This window comes from Tiliqua scincoides, chromosome 2, assembly GCF_035046505.1.
Source record: "Tiliqua scincoides isolate rTilSci1 chromosome 2, rTilSci1.hap2, whole genome shotgun sequence".
Taxonomy (NCBI): domain Eukaryota; kingdom Metazoa; phylum Chordata; class Lepidosauria; order Squamata; family Scincidae; genus Tiliqua; species Tiliqua scincoides.
The window spans coordinates 105924903-105952297 of NC_089822.1; the positions used below are offsets into that span (position 1 = coordinate 105924903).

Sequence of the window (27395 nt, forward strand, 5' to 3'; positions counted from 1 at the left end):
TTCACAGTTCTTGATTTAACAGACTTAATAAGATATATCTGCTTGTTTAAAAACTACAAATCAGTTTTGTGTGGAGCCTCAGAATCCACAAAGGATCCATTCTTAGACCCCACACCCATGGATAACAAAAACTGGAAAATGAAATTCTTGGTTTCGGCCACTTAAACCCCCCAAGGCAAATGGTCATCTCCAGAGGGCTTTCTACGGAGGGCGTCTGCTCGTGGCTTCTGTGGGATTCAGAATGGCTTGAAGAACCAAAAAAAGCAACTTCTGGTTTCTCTCTGGTCTCCCCAGAAGGCTTTCCCCAGCCTCAGAATGCCTTAAAAGGCTTAAAAAGTCACAAGGGAAATCGAAAGTCACTTTTTGGGGCTCTGTGGGCCATTCTGAAGTCCGCAAAGGCTGCAAGCAGATGTGCATGGCCTCCGCAGGCTTCAGAAAGCCATCTGGAGGCAACAGGAGCATAGCTTCAATCACCTTTGGAGGATTCAGGTGGAGCCGAGTCTGGCTCAATGCAGGTTTGGCGGACCTGCATTGAACCAGATCCGTGGATGTAAAATCCGTGGTTAAACAGGCTCCACCTGTATGTTTTTTACTCATATGTTTGTGCCTGTGTGTTACTGTACTGTAAATGCATTCCTTTTTAATGGAGTTGTGGCATTAATGGACACTCATTCACTCCATTAGCCATTAAATTGACGGTTCACTGTGATTTCATAGATGGACTGCTTACAGTGCAGTGCATGCCTAGCACATCTGTAAAAAAAATTTTTTTTCTGGTAAACAGGATATGTTCCAAGAAGCAGGTATACATGTGGAAGGCTATATGGGCAGTACTTCCCCTGCTGTCTCTTTCTCTGCCTTGGATGTTGCTGTCTGTACTATTGAGAGAGCCAATGGCCTGATCAACAGACTCATGGAGGAGAACACAATGGACTTGCTTGGTAAGAAATTAAAGCAGTTGTAAAGGAAGAAAAAAGGTTTCATAGGGCGCAATCCTACTCAGCTTTCCAGCACTGAGGTAAAGGCAATGTAGCTCTGAGGTAAGGGAACAAACATTCCCTTACCTTGAGGAGGTTTCCATGACTACCACCCAGCTGCAGGATGCAGCACACGCCCCATTGGCACAGCTGTGTCAGTGCTGGGAAGTTGGTTAGAATTTGGGCCTTAATGAAGTAGTCTGCCACTTGTCACAGTGTCATTTTCTTTTTAAACAATAGAAATTTCCATAGCATATTTAAGCTGCATACTACTGGTTTAAAACTACATACCTCAGTGCACATGCAGGGAGTGGAAACGTACCTAACTCAAATAAATGGATTAGAGATTTTTTCCTTTGCAGAGAATGAAACATAAAATCTCTTGGGTGCCTTGGTTCTCTCAAAAAGTGGTAATTCATTCAAGAACAGTTCAGTAATAATAATCAAGCACTCGAGAGTCTTGTGAGAACTTCTTGTCACTCCAGTTTCTCTCTGGAGAAATGTATTTCTCAGTGGGCCATCTGAAAAGAATGGGAAGAGACACAATGGGAGATAAGCAGGTATGCTTAGGAATGTCTGTCTTACTGGTGTGGAGGCAGGTTGGGGTGTGGTCTCTGTAGACTTGCTGACCATTCCCCCCCAAAAAAGTAAAGTGGAGAAGGAGGCAAGCTTGCAAATGTCTAGTGTGTGCAATATGGGATACTGAGCTAGCCAGTGGCTAAATCTTATCCCCACTTCTGCCTAGGGGCCCAAACAGGTAGAGGGCATTGTCATAGGTGGGCTGGGCATAATGGATATAGACCTGGCAATTTCTCAGCAATGATCCCTCTGTTTTCTACTGATTTTCTGATAACTGACATGAATCAGTGAATTACAAATCTACAAGAAGAGACTTTTCTTTCACTGGAACACGTGAATGGTCAACTTTAGGGCAGTGTGGCTAACGCTGAGTTGTTCTCCCATGGGGACCCCAGACCTTTGAGAGTTGGAGGGGTTGAACTTCCTTAGCCCTTCTGAGAGAGTTCTACTTGGGCTTGCAAGAACCATGCTCCACTAAGGATCAAGCTGGCATCTGGGTGGGGTATGTGTGGGTGGGTGGGTGTGGGTGTGCGCACGCATGTGCACACTGAAAGCACAGTAGCTGTTCTAGCAACAAAGGATACCACTAACCCAGTGGTATTCAGACTGGGGCGTCGTGACGCCCCAGCCTGAGGGCCCTGGCCTCTGCCCCCTTAAGGGGCGGGGGCAGGGGGGAAGGCAGCGATGTGATTCCCAGGATCGCGTCGCTAACGGGGATACAGGAACTGGGATGTACTCACCAGTCCCTGCAGCAGCCTTCTGGGGTGTGGGGAGCCTTGCGCGAGCGCCTGCAGGGCTCCCCAGCTGCTTTGAAGTGAAAGTGGAGTGATCGCGCTCCACCTCCGCAAAACCGGAAGTGGAGTGTGATCGTTTTACTTTCACTTCAACGCGGCTGGGGAGCCCTGCAGGCACTTGTGCAAGGTTCCTCGCACCTGGGAAGGCTGCTGCAGGGACTGGTGAGTACATCCCAGTCCCTGCAGCCCCCCTGAGCGGCGCGATCCTGGGGATCACATCGCTGCCTTCCCCTCTACCCCCGCTGCCTCCCTCCCTCTCCCGCAAAGACTTAGTGGCTCTCAAACTTTCCCAGAGAGTTTGAGAACCACTGCACTAACCTGTTCCCAGCTGCCTGCAGAGGATCAGGGGAAGCTGGAACCTGGTGTTCCAGTGAAGATACTTTCAGTGTGCTTTGCAGGGACAGCCTAGTGAAGTGTCAAACTTTGCAGCTTGAGGGCCCAATCCTATCCAACTTTCCAGCACTGGTGCAGCTGCAATGCAGCCCCAAGGTAAGGGAACAAATATTCCCATATCTTGAGGAGGCCTCCGTTACTGCCTCCCCACCACAGGATGCAGTGCACTCCTCATTGGCACGATCTCCCCAGCACTGGAAAATTGGATAGGATCGGACCCTGAGTCAGGCATGTGACATCTATTTCCCAAGCTGGAGCTAACCAAGGAGAGTAGCACCTAGTGGAGGGTGTCAGACATAAGGCCCGCAGTCCAAATGCGGCCCATGGAAGCAATTTATCTGGCCCCCATTTTAATTGGGCTCTCCCAGCTTGATAATTGAACTCTCTCATATCTTAAAAGTATGATCAAGATTTGCACATTTTCTCTTCTGCCATTTGCAACAAATGAGCTTTTATGTGAGAACAAAGTGCTTATTTCTGGCCATCATCTGCTTCATGATGTCACTTCCAGCCTTTAGCAGGCACCATGAATGCCAACTTCAACCCTCTGTATGAAATGAGTTTGATATCCCTCACCTAGTGCTTAGGTGAGCCCACAACTTCCTGTTCTTTGCTTCACTGGACCAGAAGATGAATTGGAGGGCAAACTTGTAGATATCCACTGCCACCATCCCAGAGTGGGGAAACTATACAAAGCAGGAGCAGTCTGAGGGAAAAAACACACACACCTCAAGGCAACATGGAAACAAGCTGTTCTGTTTAAAACCAAAGCACAGGAACAATCATACTGATGGACTAGGCAGCAAAGAGGTAAGAAAATAGACAGTTTATTAAAATCTAAAAGAAAGTGGAAGTAAAACAAAAATTGGGGGAGGGGTATAGTAGGCTAACTGCAAGGAGAAAAGAAATAAAACAGACAAACTTGAAAAGTAGTTTGGGTGTTGGCAGTGTGGAATTTAGCAAAAACCGCAAGGAGGCAATTATAGGCAAACTTAAAAATAAAAATAATTCCCTAATGCATCTAAATCTCACTGTTCCCTATCTTGTACTTATTCTAAGATCAGTTTGAAGAGTCCATCACACATCCCCAGAAGGCAGGGGGAAAGCTTGGCCACTCTCGGACTGAGGAAGCCAGAATGCCCCCAAGCACCCTTATGCTTGACCTTAAGAAAGCTAGGCTTGACGGTGCTTTAGAGTCATCCACTTGGACAAAGAGATACCACTGGCCATTTCATCCCATTCTTCCACTGGCCACTTCATCCCACCAAGATGGTGGGTTTGGTTGTCCAATCAATGGGCACATGCCTATCACAGCAGGAGGGCTGGCTAAGGGCTATTGTTTTGTCTATGTAAACCACTTTGTGAGCTATACGGAAAGCTCTTCAACCTCTCCAGACTGAGAGCAAAGTCCAAAGTCCAGCTGAAATGTCTGCTTGACTTCCTCTTTGCCGACGATGCAGCTATCACTACCCACTCTGCCAAAGATCTCTAGCAGCTCATGGATCGTTTTATCAAGGCCTGCCAAGATTCTGGACTGACGATCAGCCTGAAGAAAACACAGGTTGTGGTTCAGGACATGGACTCACCTCCCTGCATTACAATCTCTGCACATGAACTGGAGGTTGTCCATGACTTTGTGTACCTTGGCTCAACGATCTCCGACACTCTTTCTCTCGATACCGAGCTAAACAAACGCATCGGTAAAGCAGCTACCACGTTTTCCAGACTCACAAAGAGAGTCTGGTCCAACAAGAAGCTGACGGAACATACCAAGATCCAGGTCTACATAGCTTGCGTCCTGAGTACACTTCTGTACTGCAGCGAGTCATGGACTCTTCACTCACAACAGGAGAGGAAACTGAATGCTTTCCACATGCACTGCCTCTGACGCATTCTCGGCATCACCTGGCAGGACAAAGTTCCAAACAACACAGTCCTGGAACGTGCTGGAATCCCTAGCATGTACGCACTACTGAAACAGACGCCTGCGTTGGCTCGGTCATGTTGTGAGAATGGATGATGGCCGGATCCCAAAGGATCTCCTCTATGGAGAACTTGTGCAAGGAAAGCGCCCTACAGGTAGACCACAGCTGCGATACAAGGACATCTGCAAGAGGGATCTGAAGGCCTTAGGAGTGGACCTCAACAAGTGGGAAACTGGCTTCTGAGCGGCCCGCTTGGAGGCAGGCTGTGCAGCATGGCCTTTCCCAGTTTGAAGAGACACTTGGCCAACAGTCTGAGGCTAAGAGGCAAAGAAGGAAGGCCCATAGCCAGGGAGACAGACCAGGGACAGACTGCACTTGCTCCCGGTGTGGAAGGGATTGTCACTCCCGAATCGGCCTTTTGAGCCACACTAGATGCTGTTCCAGAACCACCTTTCAGAGCGCGATACCATGGTTTTTCGAGACTGAAGGTTGCCAACTACTATGGTTGAAAAGCAGTATATAAATGTTTATAATGATGATTATTAACAGTATTTATATACCGCTTTTCAACTAAAAGTTCACAAAGCGGTTTACAGAGAAAAATCAAATAACTAATGGCTCCCTGTCCCTAAAGGGCTCACAATCTAAAAATATGCAAAGGAATACCAGCAGACAGCCACTAGAACAGACAGTGCTGGGGTGAGGTGGGCCAGTTACTCTCCCCCTGCTAAAAAAAGGAGCACCCACTTGAAAAAGTGCCTCTTACCCAATTAGTATAATGATGATAATAATTGTCTTCAGGTGGTTCCAGACATGAAGGCAGACCAAGCCACAATCTTACACACGTGGCTTTTTGGGAATGATGTTCCAAACAAAGCACTTCAGAGGAGTATCCCAGAATAATGGCTCCTGCATTTAAGATGCTAGGCAATCTCTTGGCTTCCAAAGTCCCAAGGGGGGGAATCTAGAAATATCCAAAAATAGGGATAAATAGGCAAAAAGGGGGAAGCAAGGAATTCATCACACATTCCCTCAGTACTGATGTATTGTTCAAAGCTGTGGTGAAACTTTAGCATCTGTTTCATTTTGCTGTTTTACAAATAGCAATGTGGGGTGTAAATGTGTAGATTGCTAATAATTCTGTCCCTCCTGATGGAGCAAGGGAGTCTAGGCATCTATATTAAGCTGAGTAATATAGACCCCTTTTCCTGAAGCAACCCACCACCCCCTGCTAGATTGCTGCTGAAAATAAAATAGGAGCAGAGGCAGGAAAAAGGTTTTAAAGGGGGGGGGAACCTTACAGTTCAAAAGTACTTACATCTTCGTTGTAGCTTGCAAGTCTTAAACTTTGGAACAGGAAATCTTGGAGCTATTCTCTTTACATGGGTATGAAAGACCTCATGGCATGATGGATTCTGTGTAGTTAGTTAGAACTGATGGAGTGGCGCCTGCATGCTTGGAGGATTAGAGGGTGAAAGAGAAAAGAGGAGGAAGTTGGGTAGAGACATATCACCACAGATCAAAGAGGACAAAGGTCAAAGACCTGTAGCTTCTGAATCCTCCTCCTCCTGAACAATACACTGCCCCTTAGTTTCCTGCAGGTAGCATTGTACCTGCTTTCCAATGCTTTCAAATGACTGGTATTAATCTAAGTTGGAACAGAAGTGATGCTTTTCCACAGGAAGGTAGGTCTGAAGCTCTGATCATATCTGAAACTTTCTCTCTTTATTAGGAATAGTAGTGGTGGATGAGTTGCACATGTTGGGAGATTCTCAAAGAGGCTATCTACTGGAACTCCTTTTGACAAAAGTTCGGTTTTTGACTGAAAGAATGAAAAACAAGTGAGTAGAATAAAAGGACTAAGAGCGGCATGGTAGGAGGGGGCAGGGAGGAGCATTCCAGGGAGGAGGCATGACGGGGAGGTGTGACATGGGGAGGGGGGTGGGCTGGAGGCATGCTTGGGGGAGGGATGGGAGGTGGGTCTGCAGAGCTCTGCTCCGGAGGATCCAAGGCGCTCGTGTAGGGCTGCACGCCCTACATGAGTGCATTTACCTTACCACCGACCATTGCAGGGCTGCTTACCTTACCTGGGAGAAGGGGACAAAAGGCCCCTTTTCCCGAGGCGACTCCCACGGTAGCCCAGGAGGCGCAGGATCCGGCGGCAGCCCTTCTCGGTACTGCCAAACCTGGGTGCCCCGGGCACCTCAGGATTGGGCTGCCCATTTTTTAGGATCTGAAAATTTAAGAAAAGTTAACAAGTGGTGACTGTGCAGGTAATTACTTTAAGTTCAACTTGGTGATCCCAATATTTTCTCCTTTTCATTCAATCTAATATTTGCAATTGAGGGAAAGGAGTTGGCAGGAGGGGTTTCCTACAGAAAACCTGAGAGTTGGAAATGCTTTGAAGTGACCCAGACGACTGCTCTTGGAATCTGGTGAGAGTTGAGGACAGTCAGCAGGTTCCCACTCCTGTAGGATGGTTGACCCAAGACAGTTCAGTCACAACTGGAAATCGGTTTGCAATTGGTCAACATAGTTAATTGCATTCACTGCTTAGATGTGCTTGCTCCACTGCAGACACCACAGCTGAATCTATGCTAAACATAAAAAAGGGAAAAAGCAGTCAAAATACCAGAAGTTTAGCACCTATGCATGCTAAAGTAATATCCAAATACTCCTTCTATACTTATTACAAGCTGGGAAACCCCTGTTTCCCAGCAGGCTTCTTCTGACTATAGCTTCTGGCTATGACTTTGACCTCCATAAAAAGTCATTCCCTTCTTCACTTTGCCCTGAATAGGTGAGGGGAATTTTCTGTTCCTTAACTATGCATTCATCCCTCTGTGTTTGTTTTAAGTTTCATTTTAGTGTGAGCTCTGCTTGGTTAAACAGTAAAAAGTAGCTTTGACTTTTGGGTAACAGGTGACAAGAATCAATTTTTAGGTGACTGTATAAGAACATAAGAGGAGGCTTGTTGGATTAGACCAGGGGTCACCAAACTTTTTGGCCAGAGGTCCACATCAAATATCTGGTGTGGTGTAGAGGGTTGGGAAAAAAAATTTCAATATAAAATTGAAATAAATAAATTAGAGATGGAACTTAGTTGAGTGAATAAATGAATGAATGGGCTCATTCATTTAACCTCGCTGGCCCTCAGAACACCCTCCAGACACAATCAGAGCACAGTTCTGGTTATGTTCATTTGAGTGGCCAGAGGCTTTCAGGGGACAAGAGGTTGGGCTGGAAGAGGTTTGCTGCGGGCCGCATCTGGCCCCCGGGCCGGGGTTTGGAGACCCCTGGATTAGACCAAAGGTCCATTGAGTCCAGTGTTCTCTTTCCAACATTGGGAAGCCAGATGCTTTCTAGAAGCTTACATGCAAAGCATGACGGCAATAGTCCCTCTCCAGTGTACTCAGCAACTGGTATTCAGAGGAAGAGGTTCCGTTTAGCTATTATGGCTGATAGCTATTGGTGGATATAGCATCCGTGAATTCATCTAGTTTGGTTTTAAAGCCATTGAACATCACTATATCTGGAGGCAGAACATTCCACAAATGAATTATAACGGGATAACTTGCGGTCAGATTTCCAGTTGTTTTTTTCCTTATAGACAGACAAACATGGTCGGGCCTCTCTCTGATGGAATACAGATTGTAGGCATGAGTGCCACTCTTCCTAACCTGGATCTCCTGGCTTCCTGGCTAAATGCAGAGCTGTACCATACAGACTTCCGTCCAGTGCCTCTTATGGAGCAGCTGAAAATTGGTAGCAAGATTTATGACTCCTCAGACAAAGTTGTGAGAGAAATCCAACCTATGCTGCAGGTGAAGGTAACTAGATATTGCTAAGAAAAATCAGACTATGAAGTATAATGCTCTTGCCTGTGCAAATTTAAGTCAAGTTGGCTAAATGCAGAGCTGTACCATACAGACTTCCATCCAGTGCCTCTTGTGGAGAGCTGAAAATTGGTAGCAAGATTTATGACTCCTCAGACATGTAACGTAAGTAAAAGGATGTACTTAACTACCACTAACCATATTTCTGTAGTGCAAATGAAGTACCTAGTGCCTTTCAGAAACTTGTTTCAGATGTCACAGGGAGCCAGGATCAAATCCTGGTTTCACATGATGTCCCTGTTGTAAACAAAGGGGGGGTTTGGGTGCTTAGGGTTCTTGGTTTTCAAACCCTAAAGCTCTCGAGGCCCCTTGCCCAGTAGTACTGCCACCACCCTGTACGTGCCAGTGCCTCAGTCCAGGGATACTGAGACCCTCTACGATTAATTCTGTCCCTTGCAGGCACTGAGCTCTTTCTCCAATTAAAGCCTCAGTTCTCAAGTTACTAGACCTCAATGAGCACTTGGTAGCTTGCTGAACGGCTAGGCAGGATTCTGAACCTCTGTTCCCAACAGACAATGAAACAACTTGGTAAAAAGTATTTTAGTTTATTAAGTACTTAAGGTTACACACTCTACAATAAAGCAGTAAATGCTAGAGGCATAAACATCTAGGAAACATATCAGCAATAAAATAATAAAGCTAGCTGACTGTCTCTATTAATACCTATATCGCACCTGGGTCAGTTACTCTTGTAGATCTCTTAGCTCCAGGACTACCTATGGGGCCAGGTGCTCATGATGGACAATGGAACTCACACGTGTGCAGGATGTTGCACCCAAAACTCTGTTCAAGAAGGCCCTCTCACTCCCCCTGGGCACTCATTATTATACTTCTTATGCTAATAGTACTGAGGTGACTTCATACTTATTAGACTGTCCAGTCAGAACCCTTGAGGAACAGAACCTTCTCGAAGTTGGCCTGGTTGCTCATAGTTCTTTACCCCTCCCAACTGGAGATCCACAGCTGCACTTCATCACCCTTGATCAGGTGCCTCTGTCTGCTAAGGTGCTAAACATTCCAATTGGTTGTAATTCTTGTTATCTGTCCTTCCTGGCCAGCAAAGGAGAGACAACAAATCCTTTTGTTTATTTACTCACATTCCTGCAGCTGGAAACTGCTAGCAACTTCTCAGTTACTCTGTCTTAGTTTGGTTCAGGTGTCACATGCCAACCTAGGCCTAATATGTACTCATTCATGACAGTCCCCTGGCCTCTGTGTGGGTTCTTTTGAACTCTCAGATCTGAATGATAAGAAACCATGGCTCAAATGTTTCACAATGGGAGCAGAGTAAAAGGGTACCCCAAATACATGAGAAGGGTTGGTAATCCACAAGAAGAAAGGAAGCTTTTCTTTGTCAAGAAGTTCCTGAGTTGTGGAACTCTTTTACATGCAATGTTGTGATGGAAATAAGCAAAATGACTTTCTAAAAAACCCTAATTTTATAGAGACTAAGTTTTTTGTGTGACTGTGAGGAAAAAACATCAACTTTTCAAGATGGGAGCAGACTATCCCAGCCCCAGAGGAAAAGAAAAGTAAATCAGCAAACCACTTTGTAGGTAGCAAGAAACTGTTATGCTACTGTAATCGTGCTGGAATTGGGCATTTGGGTGATGACCTCCCTGCTTGCCTCTGTTGATTGTAGCAAAGCAGGATTCTAGTAAAGTGCTGGACCAGAAACCAACCTCATGCAATGAGAATAGCATGCTTTTATTATTCCATATTCTTCCCCCAAAAAATTTATTAGCCTGCTACGGGCTAGGGGTAAGAGAATGGAATGCAATAATGTTCCCTCTGCCACACTGCATGGCGAGTGTCTTTTGCCACTTCTTGTTGGAAATGTTGGCCTGTCCCAAACATCTGCTTGTGTAAAGATAAACTTCTTATGCATCTCATCACATGAACAGGGAACTGAATAGAAGAACAAACAACAAAAATACTTCTACACCCTTATGTAAAACATGCTAAAATAGTCTGTTTCAATTTAGGGAGATGAGGACCATGTGGTGAGTCTGTGTTATGAGACGATGCAGGATGGCCATTCTGTTCTTGTTTTCTGCCCATCGAAAAACTGGTGTGAGAAGTTGGCAGACATCATCGCCAGGGAGTTCTACAATCTTCAACATGAATGTCAGTCAAGAATAAGGGCTTATGGAAGGGAAAGGGCTTTTAGGAAAAGGCCATATTAAAAAAATCCCAAACCTTTTCTTTCATTCTGTAAAGGTCTTACAAAAACATCCGATCTCTCACCAGTTGCACTGGATGCAGAGGGAATAAAGGATCTGATTAATCACTTGAAAAATTCTCCTACTGGTTTGGATTCTGTGCTTCAGCGAACTGTAAAATGGGGTGTTGCTTTTCACCATGCAGGTATGATTTAGTTTTGCAGGTATTATTTAGGGCAGTGCTTCTTAAACTGTGGGTTGTGACCCATTTGGTGGTTGTGACCCAATGCTGAGGTAGGCAGCAAGCTGTTCCATCACACCCACCCTCTCTCTTGTTTGACTCCAAATCATTCTAGCATTGACTCCAGCATTCCAGAAGCTGAATTACTCACCAGAAGGGTTGGGAGGTCAGCCTGTTCTGTGTTGTGTCAGGCTGGCGACCCACTCTATTGATCTCTTTGGGTTTCAGAATGACCCGCAGAAACCTTGGAAAGTCACTTCTGGTTTTCAGAAGTAAACAGGAAGTAGATATCAAAAAACCAGAAGTGGCTTTCTGAGGCTTCTGTGGGCCATTCTGAAGCTTGCAGAGGCCAGTAGAGTGGGTTGCCAGCCTGGTGCAATCCAGAACAGACTTCCCCTCCCTCCTGGTATTTCATTCTTCTCAAAGGGAAGAAATACATTATGTGTGTGTATGTGATCTGGTGTGCCTGTTAGAATTTTATGTAATGACAATTAAAATTAGGCTTATAGTTATCTTCTTATTTTAGAGATCTTTTTCAAGACTGTGAAAGATAATGTTGTAAACTAAAATCTTTATTAGAATCTCAGCAGGAAAGGAGCATTTTGTTTAAAACAAACAACTTGCTATTGCATAAAATGCCCACTAGATGTCATTGTGTTACTCTGCTCTTTCTAACAAAAGGATGACTTTCGAGAGGATGATTTTTGAATCCTAAAAAAAGGATTACGTACTTTAAGTGAAAGCTACTAAATTGTTTCAAACCCTTTATACATGGGTTTTCTGTTTTTTTCCTTTTCTTTTTAAGAACTGAATTTTATCCTCTAAAAATGCCTAACATTTTAAATGATGTATCATCTGAGTTTGTATCATTATTGTTGGCACAAAGGAAGGATCCTGAAGCAGGATGCTGATTGATGCCAGTCACCCATTGTTTCACATATTTAATATTCATGCAATAAATAAATAAAAAAAGTCCTTGGCCACAAAATTTGTACTTGACCTGCTTCTAAAATTCTGAGAGAGCCCTGTGGTGTAGGCTTCTTTGTTAGGTCTGTATGTTGGGCTTTAGCTCAGGGCTACAAGGCAACTGCAATCTGTTATTGTATAACAAAGATCTGAACCATTCCAGCATCCAAGGGCAAGAAAAGTTTAATCTTAACTTTGGAGGAGTAAGCTGTCGGGAGTGAGGATCAAAAGAGGTATAAGTGGAATTGCTTCTGTTATGATTTAAAGCAGTGCTTGGTTATAAATGAGTTTTATGTTTAAATTGGCTTTGTGTTCATTATTTATATAGCAGTTTCCCTATGCAAAATTATAATTTTTTATATTCTGTTGCAAGAATATGTCAAGGAATTAGAGGTGAATGAAACTATTTCCATTTTCAGGAAGCTTTTCAGGAAACTTGACTGAACTGGGATTTAGTTAATTTAGGGATTATTTCTCCTCTCTTTAGTTGAGTTGGCTCTCAGATCAGTTCACGTAGCAACTAGTAAAAACACTAATAAATTCTTAATGCTAAAGTATCACTTTGGCCTTTATAAAACCTATTTAAACTAAACAAGCTGGCAACGATGATGCCATCTTGCTGCTTCTTTTCCTGTGACTGGGGCAGTTTGGTCTTTTGAATTCTGTGGGGGGGGGGGGAAGCCTGAGCCCAGTCCCAGAAGCAGTTTTGAGATGACAGATTGCCTTTCTGAATTCTTCTCTTCCTGCTCCTGGATCAACTCTTTTAGCTTTTGTGGAGAGGGGGACCCAGTTGCAGATGTAGTCAGATTTCCCTAGATCAAATGACCTCGTTGACTTCCATTCTTTGCTGCCTTGTTGATGCCTATTATCAGCATTTAATAAAATATTCTTAATCGTAATTCAATTTCAGGCCTTACATTTGATGAACGAGACAGAATTGAAGCTGGTTTTCGTCAAGGAGTCCTTAGAGTCCTAACAGCAACATCTACGCTTTCTTCTGGAGTGAACCTACCTGCACGCCGGGTAATTATCCGAACTCCTGTGTTTGGTGGCAGACCTTTGGATGTCTTAACGTACAAGCAGATGGCTGGTAGAGCAGGAAGAAAAGGAATAGACACCATAGGTGAGTGCTGTTAAGGGGCACAATCATTGTTGCCAGTTGCATAAAGTCGACCAGAAAGTTGTTGTTATTAACAGTATAACAGTTATATGCACATAGCTGTAGATAACGAATGGAGAATAGTAATATACAGTGAAACCAATGTCTAGGAGAGAGTAGTAGATGTGTTTCTTTTGTTGCCATAAGAAAACACAAAATCAAGATTATATAAAAGTAATAACTGCAAATCACTTAAATGTATTGATTACCCAAATCAAACTGGGTACATTTTAGTTTACTTCAAACTAAAATGTACTCATGTTCAGATTATATCTCTGCCATTTGCCAGAGGACTTTGTTTTATAAGCTGCTTTGGGGATCATTCTCATGAAAAGGTAGATTATAAACCTAAAAACAGATAAAAATGCAGAAGGGTCTCTCATAACACAAAGCCAAGTTGTGTTTTAATAATTCAAATAAACAAATTTTAAGTAATTTCAAAAAGTTGAAAATGTACCAGTTATAAATACTACAGCTACTTTCTCTAACTATTTTGTGGCTTAAAATTTAAGATGAAGACTTAACACTTGCAAGCTTTCTTCAGCTCAAAATGTTGTAGGTTCTGTTAGTAAGCTCCCTTTACTTTGGTAATGGGTGTTGCAGTATTATGTTGGACACTGTAGAGGAAAAACATAGTGATTGGATGCCTGCCTTCTAACCAAGGGGTGGCCAATGGCCATCAGCAGCTTGCTGAATCAGATTGTCCCTGGGCCCCCAAGTCAGACATCAGTGATGGTTCAAGCAATGGCTCCCACCCAGGGCTCTTGACTGTTGGCAGCTGCCTGAGGGTACTACATGCTGGTCCCAGGCCTTGTCAGTTGACAACTGACTTCAGTTGACTAGCATCCCAACCCTAATCTCACAGTCCAGTTCTATGCAAAGACCCACCCAGTCAGGGCAGGTGGCCTATTCCTGCTGTAAACTGAGGTACATATTGCACCTATTGCATTGTTTCTAGTGATAAATTTGAATAGGTTTTGCCATCCCTACCTATTGGGCCAAATGAAATATTTTCCTGTATCCCATCTATGTTAGTGGGAGGCATTGATTTATCTGGGAGAAAGTAAGCAGACTACAGTCAGGGAACACAGACTGTAGATGGAGCAAAATATGTTTCCCCACTCTTAACACTGGTGTGACCCCATCTGCTAAATAGATGTCCTTACTTTAGGTAGCCCTTGACCTGGCTTATTTTTTGGTCCTTTTCAACACGGACTTGATTGAGAATGAAACGGCTTATTAGTGAAATGCAATGCACATTGTATTTGCATGCATTATAAATGAATGCAAAATGTTTATACGCTTGTTGAAAAATTATGCATTTTAACAATAGGTGAGAGCCTTCTGGTGTGCAAGCCCTCTGAAAAATCAAAAGGGATTACTCTACTACAGGGTGTTCTCAAGCCTGTGCGCAGCTGTTTGCTCAGGCAGGAAGGAGAAGAGATTACTTCCAGTATGATCCGAGCAATCCTTGAGGTACGTAAGGACACAATGTATGTAATGAGGGAATACAATTTTGCATAAGGTACGTAATGAGGGAATAAACTTTTGCTTGCAGTTCATAAAGCATCATATATTCTAATAGTGAACTCAGGTGGTTGAATGATTTACGGTTTGTGCACAAAATGGGGTCAGCTTACTTAGGGAATTCCCTAGATGAGCAGAAGTAGATACTTCTGTAAATTAAAAAGAGAAAAAATGTACATCCAAAAAACCAATTTGAGCCAGGGAGTTCTTGATTTGTAGCTCAGTCTTTTATCCACTGTGTTAACATCATGTCTGTAATCTCAAATATCCAAGAGACTGCCTGGTTTTAAAGATTATCAGATGTAAATCTGAACTGAAAAAGCAAAGACAGTTTTGACAATGCTCAGAATGCAAACAATGCCTTTTGGGTACTTGAAGGCTATAACAAAAGTGCCTAAGTTTGGTTTTTGTTCATATGTGCCCATGGGCTAATTGCAGAGTTACTGAACTGTTTGTGGTAGTCACCTTATAATACGGTAAAAGAGGCATTGTTGGTTCCTTTTTAGGAAAAGATGGCAAACAGATCTACTTCTGTTAAAAATGAGTTCTGTTTGATACTAGTGCTATTCAAATCTATGTTTAAGTTAGGCAGATTTGCACTCCTTGCAACTGAATTTTGAGGAAAAAAATATTCAAGAAGCTGTTGCATACTGTAGAGAGAATTGATCAATGAAATATATGAACAGTTGTTGCTGCTATGTCATTTTTATTAGCATTTTGGTGTGTTTTTAACAGTAATCAAGAGTGTATAGTAGTGACCCAATTCCAGGGATTCTTGGAGAAGGCAAACTATCTAGACCAGTGTTTCTCAAACTGTGGTTCAGGACCCACTAGGTGGGTCGCAAGCCAATTTCAGGTGGGTCCCCATTCATTTCAATATTTATTTTTAATAGATGCTACCATGGTATTGCATTTGGGGAAATGTAACACATAACGGGCTACTATGTATGTGCTTTTAACAATGTTAGTAAACGGGATTTACTCTTGGGTAAGTGTGGGCAGGATTGAAACCTCGGATTGTTAAATTTTCCTGCTTGATGATGTCACTTCTGGTCATGACGTCACTTCTGGTGGGTCCTGACAGATTCTTTCTAAAAAGTGGGTCCTGGAGCTGAAAGTTTGAGAACTACTGATCTAGACTCTTTGAGTGTGGCTTGTAGCCTGGTGTCAAGATGGAAACAGCTCTGGCTGCTTTAGTGAATGACTTGCTGTAGTAACTACCCAGGTCAAGTGCATCCCTGTTGGTTCTCCTGGACCTTTCTGATTTTTGGAGAGATTGGGGGGGGGTGTTGGTTGGTAAGGTGCTTTTGTTGCTTCCTGGTGATACCGGACAGGCAGGTTTTTGGCTGTGTATCCCAGATAAAACATACCTTTGGTCTGTACAGCAGAATGCTGACTGAATGGTGAAGGTGAAAGATCACCTAAGTCAGCCTCAGCAACAGGACTGTCATTTAGGAGAAAGGTGTCTATGCACTATAGAGTTGCCTGGTTAATACTATTCAGTGTTGAAAATGTTGAATGAAGGATGCCGGTTTATTAAATGCTTGGTTAGTATACTAAGGCTCAAATATGCTTGAACAATAATGACAGAATTCTATTATAGGTAAAGTGATCTAATTCCTTTATAAAGTCATCTTTGTTGCTGTCTACCCCCATGTTTTCTGGCAGAAAATTCCATAAGCACTGAAGAATAGACCTCTGCTGCAGGGGTACTTGTGTCTTATTTGTAGGAGTATGTAAATCTGTATGCATAGAAATACCTCCATGTATAAGTGTGCCCTTAATGATGTTCAGTGTGGATGAGAGAGTAAATACCAGTCCGGTGTTCACAAGTGTTTCTAGCATGGCCCGCTCGGAAATTAAAAACTGGCATGCTTCTCTTTCTCATCCTAAAAATAAGTACTTGCTGTTGTATCATTTTTAATGTGTTTTTTCATTTATCTTTTTCTAACAGATCATAGTAAGTGGAGCAGCTAGGTCTCCCAGTGATGTCCAGACGTATGCTTCCTGTACACTCCTGGCTGCAAGTCTGAAAGGTTTACAAGGCAGTGGGAAAGAGCAGGAGAGCACTTGTAATGGAGCTGTTGATGCTTGTGTAAAGTGGTTACTTGAAAATGAATTCATTCAGATTTCAGCCTCTGATGTGGGCAAAGGTAAAATGCTCATTTGCGTTGATTTGGGTTGCATTTTATCTTCAGCCATCAATATGTGGATTTGAAGCAACAAACACCTGTGATATAATGAAATTGTCATCACTCCAGATTCAGTTATCATTGTTGCTGCGAAACACAATTTCCTGGCAAGTAGTGGAGTGTAACATGGTTGCTGGATAAAGAATAATTATATCTTACATACAAGCAATTCTCTGAGCAACTTCTGCTTATTACTGCACTTAATGGTCCCTTATCAGGATTTATGCACAGAAGGATCATGGTATCATCCTAGCTGATGGCTTTGCTGCTTTAGTGGAACTTGGAATAGAGGAGCTGAAGAAGAACATCCTCACTGTAGCTGCCAAAGCTTCTTGATTCAGAAGTTCTTGGAAGAAATGACATTCTGCCTTAAACAAGGGTTTAATGACCCTCACGAGCATCTCTGAGCCTGGTAGACTTCTGCAAGTTGTAGAGACAAAGTGTTGCTAGTCTCATTGTAGCCACCTTTTCTGATGTCAGAAGTGCAGACTGTCTTCTGATATTATTTGGATATACAAGAATGCATATGGAAGGTGTTGTTTAAAGTACTCTGGTCCCAGATAATTGACAGTACTCTGGTCCTTTGGGTTATGTCTGATGTGTAGGCCTTAATAACAGATATTGTTCTGTATTGCCAGCTTCAGATAATCTTAATTGTCATATTCTGGACCAGCTACAGTTCTGAATATTTTCCAAAAGCAACTTCACATAAAGGCAGTTACCATAATCCAGGCTTGGATGTAACCAGGGCTTGTACCATAGTGGTCAAATCCCTGTCCCCTAAAAGAGCATGGAGTTGGCAAATCAACCAAAGCTGTCACAAAGCACTCATAGCCACAGATGCCACCAGAGCACCAAGCAGCAGAACTGGGTACAAAAGAATTCAAACCTGCAAATATGCCTTAGGGAAGGTATGATTTGTTCCTAAACAGATCTGACATCAACCTAACTGCCTTAGATTAAGGTAATGCATTTCTCTCATCTAGCCCATCTTTAACTGGACCAAGTTGGTGAAGGCCAGCTCAAAACAAGCTCTGCTTCTGCACTGTGAGGATATGAAGCAGGCTGACTTTTAAGTTTGTGGGTGTCTACTTCTTCTCATCCAATTATGCAGCAATGAAAATAAAAGTTGTTCTAGTCAACTGTTTCTTTGGGCTGGACAGGTGGTATTGCCAGAAACAGGCTATGATCGCATAATGAGCAAGGTGTGAGAGGGTGTCACTTCACTGGCAAGGTCAGCCTCTGTTACAGTTCATAAGTATCTTCTGATGAAGTGACAAGGTGGGACTGTGCATTACCTCAGCAAAAATGGATTCCCAACTCCATATTTGCTAAATAATGTAGATGTGGGACAGTCTGGGATCATTTTCAAAGAAGCAGAGTAGGGGGCTGCTTTACCATTTGCCTGCTGTTTTGTTTTTTTTAACAAGCCCCTCTCCCCCCATATTTTCTTATTAATCAACTATGTGCTTCTAGGTTGTGGAGAGGCAAAATTAGAGATCTGCTTTTAGTATATTTCTATATGCTATATAAGTAATACCAAAGGTTATTTGTTTGCATTAGTTCAGAAATTATTCTTCTACTGAGGAAGACAATTCATGCTGTGTCACAAGTCTGTAAGGATGAAATGATTCTCCTCAAAACTTTAGATATGATTGATACTTAAAAGCACTTTGCATGTGAATAATAAAGTATTTGTGCTTACCTATGACGTTCATATCTTTTTCTCTTAACAGAAGTGTATTGTCCAACACATCTTGGATCTGCTACCTTGTTTTCCTCCTTTTCTCCAGCAGCAGCATTAGAAATCTTTGCTGATCTTCAGAGAGCAATGAAAAGTTTTGTCCTAGAGAACGATCTGCACAGTCTCTATTTGGTAGAGATTTTTGTCCTCATCTTTTCAAGTACTGTATTGAGTAATATAATGAGGTGTCAAAGGAGGGGAAATTCTTCTCAGCACTATTGCAGGCAGTTCCAAACTATGATCTTCAGGCCATATCCAGCCCATCCACACATCTTCAATTTCTAGAAGATTATCATTCTCTGAAGCAGTTGAGCCTTCTACTTGTTTCTGAACATAAGATTAGAAATAAATCCCCAAGTTGACAAGAGCTTGTTTGTTCTTAATACCAGGAGGTGCATTTATCAATAGTTGTTTCTGGGAAAGTCAATATATAATTTGTTTTTAAACATAAGGTATAGATGCTTTTTTTTCTTACATGCTACAACTTCTTGATACAATAATTTTTGTAAAATGGTTGTAACTTGTTTAAAATATATTTTATTTCACTTGAAGAACAACTTGCTCAAAAGATACCTGGCAATTGCAATCTTATTTGCACTTCCTGTTTAACCCATTTTTGCCCAGCCCCCAGGTGTACACATTTGATCCCTGTGCATATATGCAACATTGGGCAGAAATTGCTTAGTTGTGTTTTTTTTAAAATCAGTGCTTTGGGGTTGCCCCTCATTCATATGGGATCAAGAAAGGAACAAGGTGTGTAAGTGCCTGGTTTGAAAAGTGAGTAAGATTCAGAATGTGTGTTCTTTTTTTTCCTCTCTTTTCTTCATTAGGTCACTCCTGTTTATGAAGATTGGGCCAAAATTGACTGGTACCAGTTTTTTTGCTTGTGGGAGAAATTGCCTGCCTCAATGAGAAGAGTTGCAGAGCTAGTGGGGATTGAGGAAAGTTTTCTGGCCCGCTCTGTAAAGGGCAAAATTGTTGCTAGGACAGAGAAGCAGCATAGGCAAGTGGCCATCCACAAAAGGTAAATGACTGAACAGTTATATGAGAAGTCTGTATGACAACAAGTGTGTGATGGTGGTAGGGCTGCCAAGTAGAAAGAGAGAGGTTTTTTGGAGGATGGCTGGCTATGTGAAAAGCTGTTCCTGTTTGAATTTCTGCCCAGTGGTATTTTAGGAGAGCACTCTGCCTTGTAGAGATGCTTCAGGCAGGCATATGTCAGGTATATCTGTAACAAGTGATTGGAGAAGCCTCGCCTCTGAATTTCTGCCCAGATGCATTCCTCTCCAGCACATGGTTCAGCTGAAAGACCAAGGCAGAGTGTGGGTTCATGGAGCCTAATTTATAAAGCAAGCATAATATATAGAACGGTACAAAGTCTTTACTGCTTAATGGTGCAAAAATTCAGGTGGTCATCTTACCTTGCAATTTCTATGCTTTTTGGAGTATGAGTGAAACTTGTAAGTCATTTAACGTTCATCTTAAACTAAAAGTTTTGTTTTTTGAATTGGCAACATCCACCTCAGAACCCTCTGAACTGAGGCAGTATCTTTAAATACATTTCTCAGTGTTTCAGCCTCTGATTGTGTTCTTATGTAGAGCAATGTACCTGACTCTTTTGCAGCACAGAGAACTTCTGTTACATCCTTCTTGTCTTAAATTTTTATTGATACAGATTTTTCACAAGCCTAGCACTCCTGGATTTGATAAATGAGATCTCTTTGAACGATGTAGCCAAGAAATATGGTTGTAATCGCGGACAGCTTCAGTCTTTACAACAGTCTGCTGCTACCTATGCAGGTGAGGCATTATTGATGCTAAGCACTGATTTTTGGTATTTAAATAATATAATTTTGTAAAGTATATAATACTAGATACCAGTATCTGAAAATTTATTTATTTTTCATCTTTTTATACCACCCTTCCTCCAAGGAGCTCAGGGTGGTGTATGTAGTTCCTTTGCTCCTTTTTATCTTCACAACAACCCTGTGAGGTAGGTTAAGAGATAGTGACTGGCCCGAGGTCACCCAGAAAGCTTCATAGCTGAGCGGGAATTTGAACCTGGACCTTCAAGGTCTAAGTCCAACTCCAGAACCACTACACCATCCTGGCTCTGTAAATCTGTACAAGATATATTTGAAAAATTGAGGTTAGCTTGCACTCCTAAATAATATTTTCCTAAGGTTGTGCTGAATGTTTTGGTGTAGTCTTGAGGGTGGGTATCAAATATTAAATCAAGGAAGGGGAAGGCAAGTTTTAAGAAGGTGCTCAGAACATAAAGTTTATTTTTAAAAAATCCAAATGCCTGATGAAATTTTCTTCAGGGACACAGATTAAAACCTTTGATATTAATTTATTCTGTTGATGTAAATTCAAAAGGACATGATGTTGTTACTGTATTCTGATGATAAATTATCTCTTTTGGCTAAGTATTTAAATGCAGTTATTGGAATGTACATTGTGAATGATCAAATAGGATTTATTAAGGAATGGAAACTGCTCTGGAACATATGAAGACAGGAAATATAATTAATAATGATAAAAGTACAAATTCTCTTGCCCTTCTGAATGCAGCACAGGCATTTGGGTGAAGTGGCTGTATTTATTTGAAACTCTGAAAGCTATCAACACACAAGGAACTCTTAGAACATGGATAGAAATATTTTATACTTGCCCTTGATTTAGGATAGCAGGCACCTTACTTATTTCTGAGGGCGTGAGTTTTTTTTTAAGTTTAAGGATCACAAGACAGTTTCAGTAGCGAACCTTCCCAGCCCTGCACCTGGGGGTAAAGGTCCACGATGGTGCCCCACCACGGGATGCCTCTGCCACACCACTAACCTGGAGCGCGCAGGGCCGTGCGCGAATCCAAGACATGTCGGGGAAGCCTCCTGAATCTTCCTCAACGTTTCCAACTGCGTCAGGAGCCTCAGGGAGGCTTCCACGCTGTCCTAGAGGCACTCAAGGCTCCACGCCCGGGGCATTTGCCCCATTCATTTAATGGCAGCTCTGCCACTGGACAGTTTGAGGATCACAGGACAAGTGATCTTCTTTCCCCACTTTTATTTGTCCTTGCATGGAAATGCTAGCAATTGTCAACAAATGGTCAACAGATACTTGGATTTTAAAGCAGGCCAAAAGAAGATTAAAATAACTTTATATGCAGACATGTTATCTCCAGGATATCTCATTCATTAAATGATTGATTTATTCTCATTAATTGATAAGTATAGTTCAACTTCTGGCTATAAAGTGAATAAGTACCAATTCTCTCAAATATACTTCCACCAGAGCTGGCTGGTATAAGCATCTCAGTCACTGCACTGTGGTTCCATATTTTCGTAATTCATTTGTTGGTCAACATATGTCCCTTAAGGTATCTTCTGTACTATTTATATAGATCATGTAAAAAATTTTTAAAAAGCTAATGTAACTATGCTTATCTGTTGCAGGGATGATAACTGTTTTCTGTAACAGGCTGGGATGGCATAATATGGAGCAGTTGCTCTCTCAGTTTCAGAGTCGTCTCACTTTTGGAGTCCAGAGAGAACTCTGTGATCTCGTCCGGATATCTCTGTTAAGTGCACAGTATGCCAGAGCTCTTTACAAGGCTGGTTTCATGACAGTGGCCGACTTGGCTAAAGGAAATAGAGTTGAGGTGGAAAATGCTTTCAGGAATGCAGTACCATTCAGGAGGTGAGAAACTATTCCAATATGGCTGAAAAATGCCCTTTGAAACAGTTCTTTGCAGTGTATGAGAAGTGGATTAGATTCTTTCTCTTGGATATTAGTTGGCTTGAGTACAGTTCTAGAATTCTATTCTAGCCCCCGCTTAGCACATATTTATTTCTCTATCTTCAGCATAGTTTGTCCACCAGCTCTTGTGACTGTTTGGGATTCCCTGAAATGTAAAATAGTGCGCCTAAATGTGTTTGTCTTATTTTCTCTTGGTTAGGTGTGGGACAAGTAACTTAGAATCTTTGAATATGATATATGCCTACCAATATTAATGGACTGGTGCTTGGATCCTAGTATTAAGAGGTCTGTCACCTTAGGGTGGGCAGGATGAATAATTCATAATTCTCCTGGGCCTCTCTGCTCATTTTCCCCTATGTTTTTCTGTATTTATAGGGAGGGCATAAACTTAGGCTATAATCCTTCCTGGATGGAAGTCCCACTGAACTCAGTGGAAGTTACTTCTTAATAGACCTGTATAGGGTAGCACTGTTAGAAAACCTATATTGGGGAAGCAAAGGTTTCTCAGTCTTTTGCTCCTGTTCTTTCCTGTTTTTGTTGTCTAGACCTCTCATTACCTTGCTTTTCCCTAAAGGTTCTTTGTGGGGCTGGACTCTGAAAGCTCATGCCTCTCAGGTTAAGGTGTCAGTCCTTCCTTGTCCTCACCACTAATGTGCACGATAGTGGGGGAAATACTGACTTATTCATTAGTTCTGGATATCTGCTGTACTAATTGAAATTAAGAAGGGTATGATAATCCGGAAGTTTAAAGAGGGGATTGGATGAATCCTTTAACGTTTTAGGTATGATTTCTGGTTGATGTTGGTTTGTTTTCCTTTAGTACTCGTACAGCAGTGAATGAAGACGAGGAAGCTGCTCAGGAACGTCTTAATACTCACCGTATTTGGATAACTGGACTGAAGCGTTTGACTGAGAGCGAAGCAGCCCATCTTGTTGTGGAGGAGGCCAAAAAGCTTTTAAAGCAGGACTTGGCTAATCTGGGAGTGCAGTGGAACCATGATTGCTCTTTCTTGTCAGATGCCTCTTATGCACTTTCCACAACAGGCAATGAACAGGAGGAGGAAAAGTGTAGAGTGAATGGCGAACAGTCTTTCAGAGGCCATAATACATCACCAGGGAAAAGTGTCAATTATCAACCTGCAAATTCATCTTGTTTTAAACAAAAAACTAAAAGACTCCTAGATGCCAGTGCAGAGCACACTCCGTTAGATAGGATCAAGACCTCTACAAAAAATGCTGTTATATGCTCTACTGGAAAGAAGCAGTTACATCTGAACAAAAAGGGTGAAAATACAACAGAAATTCCTGTAATGCAAAAGTTGGATGCCAAAGAAGTGATGAAAAGCACTGAAGAAGTCTTGGAAACCACATCCAAAAAACCTCGCATTGCAGGCAGATTTAATACACAGGGTGGAATTCATATAAAGCAAAATAGGAATAAAACATTTGTAAAACAGAGGAGAACTCAGACTCCAGAGTCAGCAAAGTGTAGACGTTTCAATAAGTCCTTCCTGTTCCCCAGTGAGAGTTGCGCATCAGACCAAAGGCATCCGCAAAGTGTAAATAACGAATTGTTGGGTTACCAGAGAGGAATTCACAAAGCAAAGTTATGGACAAATGAAATTCACCAAGATAACAAAGAGAATATGCAAAAATTGTGTATGGAACCTATAAATGTCAGTGACCCCAAATGTACTTTAACAATAAATGTTCATGCTGACAAATCTGTTTGGAATACTAGGGTGAGAAAGGCACTGCCTGTTAAAGAAAAAGTAGAAATACAAGATGATGCAGAGGATCCAGGAATAAGTAATTGGAACAAAATGCAGCTAAGTAAAAACAGTACCGAAAACATAATTGCTGAAAATAAAATAATTGGAGCCAGATGCATTCATACTGAAGTGAGCAAACAGAAACCCATTTCCTGTTGTCAGGAAGATAACAAAAATTATCCTGGGAAATCCAATAAGACATTGTTACAAGCTCCAGATGTGGGTAAAGGGAAGGATGACTCTGAGTTTCTGAAGGATTCGAAATATATTAAAAATGGTTGTTTTCCTGATCTGCACTTGGTCTTCAAAGACTTTGAAGACAGCTTTCAGTTGGATACCCAAACAGACAGGATATTACAACAGCAGGCAACAGCTGAAATGGCTGTCAAAGAGAGAGGACTATCAACAAACCCAGTGCAAAAAAACACTGTGTGTACTAGTATTTCAGAAACTGATGTTGCACATACGAAGGACAAGCTAGGCTGCAAAAAAACAGAAACATCACATTTGAAGCAAGATACTGTAGCAGAGAATACAGATTTATTGTATAGTAAAGTGTCGGTTTCTGGAATCTCTCACATAAAGTCTGATGGGAAAAAAACCCAAATGCCAATTAGCTGTGAGCAAAATTGTTTTTCTGTTACCGACTCTCAGTTTCACAGCTTCTTACAAGGATATCAGACTTCAGAGTTAGCAAAAGAGCAGGCATCTCTTGTTCTTCTCAAGAAGACCTCATTTTCTTTCAGTCAGTACCCTTCTGCCATTGCTGCAAATACAAAGTGCAGTCCTGGGCCTGAAATAAATAGCAGTGGTGAACTGCTGTTTGATGAAAGCTTTAGCCACTTTAGTGACCCCCAGGAAGTTCGCTTTGGTGAACCTGCTGCTGTGTGGGCACCTCCACAGCAAGTTATTCCTCCTTCTCTCAAAACCACGGTAAAATCCAACCTCTTAGGTGACCGGAATATAGTGTCGGTTACACATGTGAACATAACTAAGGATGAACTGCAGAAGCCAACAGAATGTAGTGAGGATGAATCCATTCTATTCTTAGAAACAGATTCTTTTATAGTAGAAAGATTAGATAGTGTGATCGCACCTCCTTTTCTTAGGGAGGTGAAAAAAATGGATGAGGTAGTTAATGATGTGAATACTAGAAAAGCAGCAGGTGAAAATCCACAGAAAGAAAATGTAGAAAAAAATTCAAATGCAGTAGGCCAGTGTGAATTTTTATTTGATTTAAGTCCAGGAATGAAAGAGGTTTTAGATAGATGGCCAAGCCCCTCAATTGATAAACCTAAGGCAGGTTTAAGAAACGATTTGAAAGGAATTATCCCTAAGAGTAATCAGGATTCAAGTGCAACTCTAGACCTTTGCTGTCGTCAACGTGAGTTATTTTCTGGCAAAGATTTAAAGAAGAATTGTGTAACTGAAAAGATAGATGACCAGAATAAGATAAGTGCCCCTGTGATAATGAACAAAAGTGGAAGTTCTGATTCTTGGACAGTTGGGAACAAAGGGCTTTTGTCTCAAGGCATCTGTACGGAGTCTGTTTCAAGGTGTTTGGAGCAATCCTTTGTGAAACCAACACACACAAGAAATGTGAACCCCCCAGAAGACAAAGTTTTGTGCCTTCAGCTCTTACGGAATGATGAACTTGATCCACACCCAGAAACAATAATTGGGCAGAATAACCCAGAAGACAGAGCACATGGTGAACCTCTGCTTGAAGAGGATGATTCCATCATAGATGAAGGTTTTTCACTGCAGTTATCTCAAGAGAACACTCCACTGTTGTCTTGTAGTGCTGAAAACTTCAGTATAATTGATGTGGCAAATAACACAGCTCTCTTTCAAACATTCATTGAGGAGTGGAGAACCAAAAATAAGTTTGCTATTTCTGTGGCTTGTGAAAGAGCAAAAGACCACGTGTTCCATAAACCAGCCATTGGTGCCAAGTTCAAACAAGGTGAGTTTTTGTCTGTGTTGCCTCCGTATTGATTAGGATATTGTAGAAAGGCGTTAAAGAGGGTTATTCCAGATTTTCTCTCTGAATTTGTGTTAATATTATGGATAGCCAGAAATTTGAAGGAAGAGTATTTATAAATCAATCAGAAGTAGCTTTAACGCAAACATCATATTTGTTGTGTATCCTGTGGTGCCTCATAGAAAGATTATGTATAACTTTATTTCTAGCAAAAGGCACACAAAATGCTTAGAATATACCTCAATGAGAGAATGACCACAGCTTCTTTACTAGTCACTTAATGAGAAATGTTTGTTTTTCAAAATAATGTCATTGTTGAAGTTAGGTGATAGTCTTTAAAGGCAAAAATCTTTTTCTTCGAAGTTCCCTGCAAGGTGATGCAATCAATTACACTGGCCTGCCCTTGTGACTCATTTGGATGCAGAGTGCTTCCAGAAGTCTCGGGTGATAGTCTTGCTGATTTTCTACTCTTTAATGTTGATGTTGATCCATGGAATATCAGGTTGATCAAGGCTATCAACACGATAGTGCCTAAGCATCCTCTTCTGTTCTACAACTGAGACTATGGTGGATGAAACAGCAAGACATGACAAGCATAGATGGCTCTTGTCAGTTTCAGTATGCTGAAATCCTATTTAAGAGGCTATGCCATGGGTACATCCTTTCTTCCTATTTCAGTGTCTGAAAAAGGTATGATTGAAATCCATGGTTTTACAGCAATACTTTGCACTTTGGTGTGGTTAGACCAGAGCAGGGACGAAAATAAAAAATGGATAAATGTCAAAGCAATTTAAACGGCACCTAGGCTGTCCACGCTAAGGAGTTATTTGCATGCAGAAAAGAAGCAGTTCAGTGTAATACAGAGAGAGAGAGAGAGAGAGAGAGAGAGAGAGAGAGAGAGAGCGCGCCTGCTGAAATCCCTCCTGCACAAACTTCTACCAGATTTTTGAAAGGCAGCTGAGAGCAAGCGCTCACATGGGTGCACAGCACAATAGCGATCTTTGGGCAGTGCAAGACCACGTACCTCAGCTGTCAGGGATAAATTGTTAGAAGCGCAGGCTCACCTGGACTTTGCACTTTATTGCTCTCTACCTTCTGCCACCAGGCAGTTGCAATCCACCCCTCCATTAAAGTCCATTCAGTGCCAGCTCCTTACCTTTTGCGGTGTTGGATGAAACAAAAAAGAGGAAAGCCTGTGGACAAAATTTGAAATGTGGTTATAATTGAAAACTGCCAAAAGAGCAAAGTAGCAAAAGTCAAGGTATTGCTGTATGTCAGAATTCCAATGTGAACGTTGTTCTGTATGTAGGTAACTTTAGATAGTTGGA

General features: G+C 42.0%; 1 protein-coding gene across 1 annotated transcript in view; it reads left to right on the plus strand.

Moving 5' to 3' along the window:
• The window catches only part of POLQ (DNA polymerase theta), a 55474-nt gene that overhangs the window by 8822 nt on the left and 19257 nt on the right, over positions 1 to 27395 (plus strand). The window contains exons 4-16 of the mRNA XM_066612658.1: positions 785 to 941; positions 6401 to 6509; positions 8279 to 8498; positions 10550 to 10691; positions 10785 to 10931; positions 12844 to 13056; positions 14426 to 14568; positions 16574 to 16772; positions 18548 to 18687; positions 19386 to 19579; positions 20231 to 20355; positions 22008 to 22251; positions 23132 to 26053. Coding sequence (XP_066468755.1) covers positions 785 to 941; positions 6401 to 6509; positions 8279 to 8498; positions 10550 to 10691; positions 10785 to 10931; positions 12844 to 13056; positions 14426 to 14568; positions 16574 to 16772; positions 18548 to 18687; positions 19386 to 19579; positions 20231 to 20355; positions 22008 to 22251; positions 23132 to 26053 — 4955 coding nt within the window. The remainder of the gene's footprint in view (positions 1 to 784; positions 942 to 6400; positions 6510 to 8278; positions 8499 to 10549; positions 10692 to 10784; positions 10932 to 12843; positions 13057 to 14425; positions 14569 to 16573; positions 16773 to 18547; positions 18688 to 19385; positions 19580 to 20230; positions 20356 to 22007; positions 22252 to 23131; positions 26054 to 27395) is intronic.